This window comes from Labrus bergylta, chromosome 17, assembly GCF_963930695.1.
Source record: "Labrus bergylta chromosome 17, fLabBer1.1, whole genome shotgun sequence".
Lineage (NCBI taxonomy): Eukaryota > Metazoa > Chordata > Actinopteri > Labriformes > Labridae > Labrus > Labrus bergylta.
In genome coordinates this window covers 8,825,652-8,837,567 of record NC_089211.1, presented here as the reverse complement: position 1 = coordinate 8,837,567, position 11,916 = coordinate 8,825,652, and the positions used below count along the sequence as shown (strand labels likewise).

Below are 11,916 nucleotides of genomic sequence, written 5' to 3'. Positions count from 1 at the left end.
AACTGTTGTGGATTTTTCTGTTGGTAATGAAAGATCTCAAGTCAAAGTCTTTTGTATTTGTGTTTTTTATTGCATATAGTAAAAAGTTATTTTGCAAAAGGGGTAATCAGCTACAAAAGTAACATCAGTCACAAGGGCATCAAAGATTCCCGGGGCAGTCCAGGTTGCAGAGCATATTTATACTTTCACAGGCTGTAGGTATTTTGCAAATACATGAGTGATACATCGTCATTGGTTTCAGCTTGCCCTAGTGACTACGCCTTCTGCTAGTTTGCCTGGTGATTTATCTATGCAAGCTTCTATAAGGCACCTGCTACGGAGGAACATCAACAGAAACTCCTTTGTCAGGAGGGCACACTGATCTAACGTCATGCTGTACCCAGATCCTGAGGAGCGTACCTGTTGGAGATACAGACCAAGGCCATACAGAGAAACAGTTTCTAATTGCTAAATGACGCACGATCATCCTAATCTTTTAAGGTCAAACGAAGGCAACAGACAGATAGTATTTTTCCACTACAGAACACAAACAGCTGAATGTTTCTTTTTTTTAAGATTTATTTTATTATATTTTTTTGCCTTTATTGTAGAGATAGGACAGTGGATAGAGTCAGAAATCAGGGAGAGAGAGAGAGTGGGGAATGACATGCGGGAAAGGAGCCACAGGCGGGATTCGAACCCGGGCCGCCCGCTTGGAAGACTACAGCCTCCATACAATGGGGCGCGCGCACCAACCACTCCGTGCTCTAATGATCCTGTGCGTTGATAGAAAGACACATATTCTTATTATAACATCGTGTAGACTTCCACTTCCACGTCGTTCTTTTCACGTACCTCAGGAGCCCCCCCGCCCTCCCCAGCTCCCGCTGTGAGGTGCATGTGTGAACAGCCAGATCTGGAGGACTTACCTAGAAATGTTCAGGACTGTAAATGTGAAACAGCTTCTTGATGATGTTTGTGTGTTTTATTGTTTTTAGACATCAGGCCCAACACGGTGTCGGCCACAGTTCCCTGTCTTCCTGCTTATATCCTCTTTATGTGTATCCGTCATGCCGACTACATCAACGACGACCAGAAGGTGGAGTCCCTGCTCACCTCCACCATCAACGCCATCAAGAAGGTCCTGAAGGTGAGACATGTCTTCTTTTAAGAGCTCAGAGTTAAACTTGTGATTTTATTGTATAATTATTATTTTGTTTGGTGTGCAGAAAAACAACGATGACTTTGAGATGACGTCCTTCTGGCTGGCAAACACCAGCCGCCTGCTGCACTGTCTGAAGCAGTACAGTGGAGACGAGGTGAAGTGCACACACACACACACACACACACACACACACACACACACACTTCCTGTTGTTTATGCTGCAGCTCATGAGTCACACATGTTCTTTGTTTCTTTAGGCGTTCATGACTCAGAACACAAGCAAACAGAACGAACACTGTCTGAAGAACTTTGACCTGGCAGAGTACCGACAGGTGCTCAGTGACCTCTCCATCCAGATCTACCAGCAGCTCATCAAGGTGGCCGAGGGCATCATCCAGCCCATGACTGGTTAGTTATGATCACTACCTGTCACTAACTAATGTAAAGGCTGTCACTGAATCCACCAGTCAGATTGTTCTCATGTAAAGGAAGTGGACGTAAAATCCAAGTCTGACAAGTGAAGCCAATGGTCATTATTTTCAGACAGTAGGCCTACTTTTTGTTTAAAATTTAATTATTCACTTCAAACTCGTATATAGAGTTACAATGCTGGATGCCCAAACTAAACATGGTCAAAAATCTCAGATCATGTTGTAAACGTGTGTCTACAGAGGGCGCTAAACAACTTGTTCTACATGCCATAGTCCCCCGATATGAAACCAAGAACTTCACCAGATGGCTTCAAGCCTCTTCGTCGGTGAAACCTCTTACAGGCTCTCTATCCCTGCTCTGGAAAGCAGCCCTCCCCTGACAGCCCTGCAGCGTTCTGTATACAGTCTGTGCTCTTAGAGGAAGACGTCACTAAGGCCGACAGTTCAATGAGTTTGTGAGCAAATTACGAGCCTAAATAAATACACAGGTCCTCTTCAGACTTACGCAGACTATATCTCTGTTTCAAACTATGCTCGAGTTGTTTCAAATGTTTAATTTATGTCCTCTTATATTTGAGCTATATGGTTAGAGCTGTTGGTTATTTCAGTGTTTGATGGAGGACGTCAAACACAAGTACCTCTCAGGGGGCGGTTATTATACACACACGCACACACACACACACACACACACACACACACAGACACACACACACACACAGATGGAGAGAAGAGTATACTGCTCTCTGATTGGATGCAGACGGGACTTTCCTTGACACTGCTGAGGCAGCTGTTGTTCTGACTCATTTCTGAATTCACTGACTCATCAACTGATTCTATACTGTGTACCGCTGTTACCACAGCAACACACCCTGTACTATCATTAGATACCACAGAGATAGGTTTCAAAGACATCTTTGCCTCTTCATCACTTTTAGCAGAGTCACTCCTGATCAGCTACAAACACCATGCGACAGGCCTGACAAACCAGCGACCCCTGGGCCACATACTGACCTTTCTTATTTTTCTGTGGCCAGTGAGAGGCTGCCAGTGTGCTGTGTCTGCAGTATAATGAATATTACTGAGGTAACGAACGTCCAGAGTTTCAAGCACACACACTTTAACTGGGCCGTCAGCTCAGGTAAATTAAAAGTATCCAAGTACACATCAGTAAAACACGATCAATTATAAGTGCACATACCCCACACTTTGCTCCTCCCACTCATGTTTACTATCACAAACACACAGCAGGAGCGTCTCCATGAACAGATCTCACATTGGGCCCCTCCCCCACAGCCTCCGTTGACCCTGAAATATCACTATAACCACAACTCCATTGATCCTGCCTGGAGCTGTGTGTGCACACATGATCTCCTCTCTTCAGTGTGTTATATGAACATGGCTCTGATATCTCCGCCTGTTGTTTTCAGTGTCGGCCATGTTGGAGAGCGAGAGCATCCCAAGCCTGGCGGGGGTCAAACCGATGGGCTACAGAAACCGTTCGTCTAGCATGGACATGGATGCAGGCGGCCCCACTAGCTACACTCTGGAGACTCTCATCCGACAGCTGGGTCAGTTCCACAGCATCATGAGGGACCACGGCCTGGACCCCGAGATCGTGGGTCAGGTGGTCCGACAGCTCTTCCACTGCATCAACGCCGTCACGCTCAACAACCTGCTGCTACGCAAAGACGTGTGCTCGTGGAGCGCTGGCATGCAACTCAGGTACCTCCACACACTGCACACCTGCATGACATCACAGGCTCAGGCTGTGTCTGTAACACATTGTGTGTGTGTGTGCGCGCGTGTGTGCGTGCGTGTGTGCGTGCGTGTGTGTGCGTGTGTGTGCGTGTGTGTGTGTGTGTGTGTGTGTGCGCGCGCGTGTGTGTTCAGGTACAACACCAGTCAGATGGAGGAGTGGCTCAGAGCAAACAACCTTTATCAAAGTAAAGCTGCGGCCACTCTGGAGCCGATCATCCAGGCCGCCCAGCTTCTGCAGGTTAAAAAGAAGACGACTCAGGACGCCGAGGCCATCTGCTCGCTCTGCACCTCCCTCACCACTCAGCAGGTCGGTAACCATGGCAACAAACACACCAGCTGACCGATTAACATATCAGCAATGAATGACACATTAGCAATAATCAACATCAGCCATTCAATCAACACTGATTTTTAACTCTGGCTGTCGTCACATCCCATTTTATAGAGACTGATTAATCGCAGAATTTCAACAGTTAATCGCAATTAATCGCATTTCTAAAGTTCCATCATTTTGCATTTTAATGCAATTTTAATTTCATTCTTAAGTCCATATTAACAATGTGAATAATTTCTTCCCAGTATGTTGGTTTTTGAATCAAATAAATGTGAATAAAAGTTTTTTTATGATGACTTTAAATAAGAGCTGCTCTGCTGCAGCTCTGAAACCATGAGAGACACCTTCCACAGCGTCTTCTGTCGAACAGAGTATATGTTTATAGTTTAAAGGATCACACTGTGACACATTAAGAACTCTGCACGAGGACTCAGTGACATCCAGCTTTGACACAGTTTAGTGTTTCTCTCTGGTTCAGATCAGGTGGTAACATGAAACAGGTCACAACATGTCGACCTGAAGACGTCCCTCAGACCAGAGTATTCCTCAGTGTTGACTGACCTGCAGTCAGTGTCTACCCGTTGTTTTGGACTGCTTATTGTCTCTCTCTGCAGACTCGCTGTTGTCAGGCAGATTAAGTTCACCTGTATGTTCAGATTGTAGGTGGAGCTCAGATTTAAACTTCTCCCTGATAATGATTGATAATTTCATCCTGTTTGACACGAGCTGCAGATTACTTCTGACTTTTAACTAAGCCTTTTAAAGTGAAAGGAGACATTCAGAGGAGCAGGGGCGTCCTTCTTTTCTATCACTGTGAAAATGCTGTGACGGCTTAACTATGGCGAGCTGAGAGGGACGAAATAGCACATGATTATATTTGACACCTCGTGTTTAAAATGGGTTCTGCAGTCACAATTCTAAACATTGAGAGCTGTCTCCCCCCTCCCCCTCCTCTCTAGAGTCCATGCTCACGTAGGTTGCCACGTTGCAGACACTGAAGCTTCAGTGTTTATCCAGCTCTGCATCGGTCTGTAAACCTTTGTGTTCTAACCTCTCTCCATTTTTCAAAAGCATCTCCAATACTGATCCTAGTTTGAGCACGTTTCTGCTCGTGGAGCTTATTAGAAACATGCAGAGGCTTTTTAGGTCGGGTACAATCACTTCTATCTGAACCAGTTCTCTTGCCCGCTTCTATCGCTGCAACACCTGTTGGTTTGACCTGATAACTGCTCTCATATCTGACAAACCGAGGGGTGTCCAAAACGGCAGTGTGGGGGAGCCTTAAAACCGCCTACCTTCTCTGGTCCAAACAAATCCAGAGCATTCAGGACCAGAATCTAAAGTTAGAAGGAGGACATACTGGCTGCTGCATTGTTGTCAGAGAAGCCAGCACTTCAACATAGCATGTTTCCTTAATGTCTGATCATATAGTAAGATCACTTCATCATTTCATTCACTACACATCTCACTGATTGGACCTTTAGTCTCACTGTTAGGCGTTAACGCTGACAGCCATAATTTAAACACATCAGCTGAACCCTGAAACATCAGTAAATTAATAAACGCTCAATATGATGGATTGTATTTAACATCAATCATCACGACTGGTAGCAATCAACTGATCAATAATCCCGTTTGTTTCAGATTGTAAAGATCTTAAACCTGTACACGCCTCTCAACGAGTTTGAGGAGAGAGTCACCGTGTCCTTCATCAGGAACATCCAGGTGAGTCTCTCACAGGTAGGGAGGGTGTGGTCATGTAGACTGGTGTGTTTGCTCACATGTTCCTGTCTGTACACAGAACAACCTACAGGAGAGGAACGACCCTCCTCAGCTCCTGCTGGACACCAAGCAGCAGTTTCCCGTGCTCTTCCCATACACGCCGTCCGCCCTGAGCCTGGAGACGCTGCACATCCCCGCCACGCTCAGACTCGACTTTCTTACCAGAGTGTGATGAACCTGCTCCTCACACACCTGAACCTGCTCCTCAGCATACCTGAACCTGCTCCCCAACTCACCTGAACCTGCTCCTCAGCACACCTGAACCTGCTCCTCAGGTGTGTGAGGTTTCCTGCAGGATGAAGAAGTTTCAGATCCACAAATAGAAATAAATCAGATTTTAAAACTTGTACGATGATGACGAAGGCGTTTACTTTCCACACGTTCAGTCGTTGGTGGAAAAAGAGCGTTTAGTTGCAGTACCGCAAGCGACCACCAGGACAAATGTAAAACTGACAGCAATAATGTGTCCATGCTGTACAAAACCTTCAGTCAGTTATCCCAGAATGCATTGCTCTTTGGTTCATAGATGCAGACATGACAGCCTGTGTATGAAGTGGAGGTGATCAGAGGTCAGTCAGCTGTTAGCTCCTCTTGAAGTCGACGTTTTGTGCAATGCCGGAAATTAATCAGAAAACGAGCTGAACAGATTTTTATCTTCCAATCATGTTGTTATGGAAACACAATCAGAAGTAATCACTACGTTCTGCTGCTCCTCTTTGGTCTCTTTGCCTTTTTCAGTTCAGTTACAGGAAGTAACTCTTCTTCACTGATTTATATCGTTTTATTATTCTGATCCTCTCTCTTTTATATTTCTGTGTTGACTCTTTCCTGTTTCTTATTTTGAGTCTTTTATGTTTGATTTAAATAATAATATAAAAACACAAGTGTGTTCTGCTGCCCCCTGAGGTAGGAGAGAATACTGCAGTCTGCTACCATGAATAAACCTGATTATACACATAATGAGAGAAAATAAATCATGAAATCATTTGCACTCGTAGAAAACATAAATAATGGCCGTGCTTTCTCTAGCGTTCAAACATCTTTCACCACAATGTTTTATTTCTGTGAGAAAAAAAAGGTTCATGATACAAATCAATAATGAATATATTTTATAGGATCAAATCTCTCCTTGTGTCATTGGACGCTCTCGTCAATCTGAGTTTGAATCTCTGGATGAGACAAAGTGACTTCCTGTGTGTCAGAATATAGATTTTGAGAATGAAGAAACTTTGATGATTTCATGTACTAATAACCAGCAGACATCTTTACGTCTGTTATTCACAATAAAACACTTTTCCAGAAAAAAAAACACCCCACAATGTTTCCTTCTTTTATCGTTTAAAGGGGACATACAGAACATGTATTGTGAAAAATCCTCTTCTACAGTTTGTTTGAACATATATTTGGGTAACCTGAGTGTCTACTGACCCACAAAATGTGAAATAAACCCATCCAGTCCTTTGTTTGTGGTCTGCATAAGTTTTACAACACAGAGAAAAAAGCTCTGTTTCAAATGTGCTCTCCTTGTGATGTCACAGTGGGATTCTGGTAAAAAATAATCCCCTCCCCTCCCCTGGTATCGCCACCCATGGACTCCACCACCAGCCTAGAACAAAACTTTTGAGCAGGTCCGCCATATTTACTCTTGCTACAGAGGAGTGATGTCTACCTGGAAAACTCAGGGGGGGCTCATTGCATTTAAAGAGACACACACACCAAAACAGAGCGTTCTGAGAGAGCTGGTTTATACAGGGTCTCAAACCTCCTCTGGTGCTTGATTCATGTTATATTTTGACCAAAGTACAGCACAGATGTTTCATTTAGACCACAGGGGACTGTTTGAAGAGGTGGACAAGGGGGAGAATATGTCCTCATTAAAGCTCCTGAGAGGAACCCCTGGTTTGTGTCACCGGTGGCGCGCCCATTGGACAAATGAGTGAATCTTGTTTCTGTGATGATCTTGTGTAATTAAAGTCGCTGTGAACCAGGTCACAGAGCATCAACGTTTTACATCATCATGTTTCATTTTAATTTTACACACTTTATTAATCCTGAGGGAAATTCTGTTTTATTGAGAGACATGCTTCTCACACGAAGATGCCAATTACACACACGTACAAACAGGACCTGTGGACATTAGTGGAGAGATGGATGCTACACAGGGGTCGCCCCACAGTGGTTGGGGGTTTGGTGCCTTGCTCAAGGGACCCTCGGCAGTACTCAGGAAGTGACCTGCTACCTCTCCAGATACCAGTTTAACTTACTTTTGGATGCACCGTTGACTGTAAATCAACACAGATGAGTGATTTGATGAATCTTCTCTCTTTGGTCAGACTGCTGGGTTATTCATCTCTGAGCTCGATGATTCTCTTTCAGAGGAAGACGCAGAATAACATAAAATAAAAAATATCACTAAATTTATAAAATACTAAAAACAGTTTCCTGACAGACGGACGAGCAGAGAACAGCTCTGTGTGAACGTGGAGACCAGACGATTCCCACAGCAGCTCTGAGCGTGTGTGTGTGTGTCTGTGTGTGGGTTGTTCCAGGTGTGTGTGGTTTACCTGTCACTCAGGTGGCAAACACACACACACACACAGACACAGCGTCTCACAAACACACACACACACACACACACACAGACACAGTGTCTCACAAACACACACACAGACTTGTGTCAGTGTTTCTTGTGTATCATCAGGTCTCCTCACATCTCATCTTTCATTTCGTAGCACGTCCATTCAATTCTTTAATTTCTCTTCCTGTTGGATCAAATAATTTCCTATCAGATCCATTCTACTTATTTTGTATCACATCGTGACCAGGCTGTTGTTTGGTATCATACATCATATCATCTTGTATCTAACAGTGTCGTATCTAATCGTATCTAATAGTATTGTATCGTATTGGTAATTATTGGTAATTACAATTATATTGTAAGGTAAAGTATATGTATAATAAATCAAATCATATGTGCTGGTTTCATTGTATCATTAAGTGTAGTACTGTAACATATCACTTTGTTATGGTATGGAGTGCTGCATCATGATTGGGTTAAATCTGCGTTTCATTAAGTTTAATAAAGTTCAGGCTTCAGGTGTGAAAAGCATCATGGTGACCTGACAGGTGTGCTGTTTGAACCCACTGCTCTCCTCAGAGGTCAAAGGTCAGGATTAATGTACACTCTCATCTAAATGTCAGTGTGCGTGCTAATTCTCTGTTTGAGCTTGTTGTGTGTGCGTTTGCAAGCTGCTCTACATGTTTTCAGAGGATGAAGGCTCTGAGCGAGGAAGAGGATGTGGTGACGAGTCATCTCAACCTGTTTGCACGACGTGCAACACCTTCCTACACAATCTTATAGCGTGTGTGTGTGTGTGTGTGTGTGTTTATATCTGGGAGGGGCTTCTTGAACAGTGAGTACCTTCTCATCTTGGACACTTTTCTTTTTAAATCTGAGAGCTGGAGCTTCACAGCCTAAGATATGTCTATAACCCTGCCTCCATGACACTAACGAGTCGCCCCCCCCCCCCCCCCCCCACCTGTCTGACCTCCCCCTACCTGTCCGACCTCAACTACCTGTCTGAGCTCCCTCTACCTGTCTGACCTCCCCCTACCTGTCCGACCTCCCCTACCTGTCTGACCTCCCCCTACCTGTCTGAACTCCCCCTACCTGTCTGACCTCCCCTACCTGTCTGACCTCCCCCTACCTGTCTACCCTCCCTACCTGTCTGACCTCCCCTACCTGTCTGAGTCCCCCCCACCAGTCTCACCTTCCCAACCTGTCCGACCTCCCCCACCTGTCTACCCTCCCCTACCTGTCTGACCTCCCCCTACCTGTCTGACCTCCCCCTACCTGTCTGACCTCCCCTACCTGTCTGACCTCCCCCTACCTGTCTACCCTCCCCTACCTGTCCGACCTCAACTACCTGTCTGAGCTCCCTCTACCTGTCGGACCTCCCCTACCTGTCTGACCTCCCCTACCTGTCTGACCTCCCCCTACCTGTCTACCCTCCCCTACCTGTCTACCCTCCCCTACCTGTCTGACCTCCCCTACCTGTCTGAGTCCCCCCCACCAGTCTCACCTTCCCAACCTGTCCGACCTCCCCCACCTGTCTGAGCTCCCCTACCTGTCTGTGTGAGTCTGTTTGTGTGTGTGTATGTTTGTGTGTGCGTGTACATGTGTGTGTGTGTGTGTGTGTGTGTGTGTGTGTGTGTGTATGTGTGTGTGTGTGTGTGTGTGTGTGTGTGTGTTTGTGTGTGTGTGTGTGTGTGTGTGTGTGTGTGTGTGTGTTTGTGTGTGTGTGTGTGTGTGTGTGTGTGTGTGTGTGTGTGTGTGCTCTCAGTGTAAACAGACTCGACAGATTCCTGCAGAAACATAAAAACCACAAATGAACATGTTTATGATGCTGTCAGAGATACAGACCTCAGGTCTGTGGTTAGTGTGTTTGTATGTGTGTGTGCTGGGGAGGCACACAGTGTTTGAAGCATGTCTCAGTCTTCTTCAGTTCTCCATGTTGCTCCATGATGTTCACCGTATCTCCTGAGTGCACAGAGCGGAGCGTTAACCACAGACCTCGAAGCCTCCACCCATCTCCACCCACGGCCCCGTCTCAGCTCGTCTGTTCTCCAGGATATAGTCAGAACATCTTCAACAGACACTCTGCTCTTTCACAGAAACATGAATCTGTCATATAGATGACAGAATAAAGACCTTTTCTCAGCAGTCTCCTCTCTGAGGCCTCAGATATTCTTAAAGTGAACTCTCAAACACAACGAGCTGCGTCGTCAACAAAATCTTTCACATACTTGACTCTGTACTACACATGTCACTGGAGAACCATCAACTCAAATGACGACTGTAATTTCTGATTTTGATGAGAAAAGGTGACAAAGCAAAGAAACTGGTTGCTAAAAAAACATCCTGATTCTCCAACATAGAAAATAAATTAGATATTTTCAGCACATTAAAGATTCCATATTTTCTTCATGTTCACCTTTTATGTTAAACGGTAAATGGTCTTGAGCTTCTTCAATTCTTTTCTAGTCTTCTCACGACACAAAGTAGTTTACCACCACAGGTCACACCTACACATTCACACACTGATGGTAGAGGCTGCCGAGTAAAGAGTCCGTCAGTATTAACTCATCCATTCATACACATTCAAACAAAGCAGTGGGAGCAACTTGGAGTTAAGTGTCTTGCCTATGGACACATCGGACATGTGGCATCAGGAGCACATTTATTATAAACAGCAGCATCTTCTTGGTCTCGAGCAGCTTTATAGTCTGACCCTCCTCTTTCATACAGAGAAAGGGATTGACTCGATCATGTCAGCATAATTGGTGATATAATGCACCATCTTGTTGTCCATTGATGTTGTTGTTGACTGACAGGTGTCAGAGGTGTTGATGTTGTTGTTGTTGTTGTTGTTGTTGTTGACTGACAGGTGTCAGAGGTGTTGATGTTGTTGACTGACAGGTGTCAGAGGTGTTGATGTTGTTGTTGACTGACAGGTGTCAGAGGTGTTGTTGTTGTTGTTGTTGTTGTTGTTGTTGTTGTTGTTGTTGACTGACAGGTGTCAGAGGTGTTGATGTTGTTGACTGACAGGTGTCAGAGGTGTTGATGTTGTTGACTGACAGGTGTCAGAGGTGTTGATGTTGTTGACTGACAGGTGTCAGAGGTGTTGATGTTGTTGTTGACTGACAGGTGTCAGAGGTGTTGATGTTGTTGACTGACAGGTGTCAGAGGTGTTGATGTTGTTGTTGACTGACAGGTGTCAGAGGTGTTGTTGTTGTTGTTGACTGACAGGTGTCAGAGGTGTTGTTGTTGTTGTTGTTGACTGACAGGTGTCAGAGGTGTTGTTGTTGTTGACTGACAGGTGTCAGAGGTGTTGTTGTTGTTGTTGACTGACAGGTGTCAGAGGTGTTGTTGTTGTTGACTGACAGGTGTCAGAGGTGTTGTTGTTGTTGACTGACAGGTGTCAGAGGTGTTGTTGTTGTTGACTGACAGGTGTCAGAGGTGTTGTTGAGGTGTTGTTGTGTCGGGGTCAGCTGATGTTCCCTCTGAGCTGTAGTAAATAACCTTGTGTTTGAAAACAGAGCAGAGGAGTTGACAGGAAGTGGTCTGTAGGTTGTTGGTTGACTTTCTGCTTCATGGTTGCAGATTGACGGAGAGGAAGACTCTGCAGGTTCAACAGATTCTGACAGAAACATGTAGGGAGATGTTTCTCTGATTATAGATCTATATACCTGTCAGGCACAGGTTGCTCCGCCCCTAACTCTAAATGGGACCATAATTTCATCATGCTGTGTTGAAGAAGACTTCTCTGTACAGGAGCTGCAGCCTGCTGTGGATGGTTTCAGATTTACAGAACATCCTGTGAGTAAAAACTCCACCGAGAGAGCAGCACCTCCTCCTTCCTCTGCTTGTCTCCTCCTTCTTCCTACCGCCTTTACACCCCCATCCC

The 11,916-nt window shown here is 45.1% G+C and overlaps 1 protein-coding gene across 3 annotated transcripts in view; it reads left to right on the top strand.

Moving 5' to 3' along the window:
• myo5b (myosin VB) overlaps positions 1 to 6,760 on the top strand; it is a 37,516-nt gene extending 30,756 nt beyond the window's left edge. For all 3 annotated transcript variants that reach the window (XM_065965495.1, XM_065965493.1, XM_065965494.1), the window contains exons 33-39: positions 978 to 1,129; positions 1,209 to 1,298; positions 1,402 to 1,552; positions 3,003 to 3,301; positions 3,470 to 3,640; positions 5,312 to 5,392; positions 5,469 to 6,760. In XM_065965495.1, the coding sequence (XP_065821567.1) occupies positions 978 to 1,129; positions 1,209 to 1,298; positions 1,402 to 1,552; positions 3,003 to 3,301; positions 3,470 to 3,640; positions 5,312 to 5,392; positions 5,469 to 5,621 (1,097 nt within the window). In that variant the 3' untranslated portion in view covers positions 5,622 to 6,760. The remainder of the gene's footprint in view (positions 1 to 977; positions 1,130 to 1,208; positions 1,299 to 1,401; positions 1,553 to 3,002; positions 3,302 to 3,469; positions 3,641 to 5,311; positions 5,393 to 5,468) is intronic.
• The last annotated feature ends 5,156 nt before the right edge of the window (positions 6,761 to 11,916 follow it).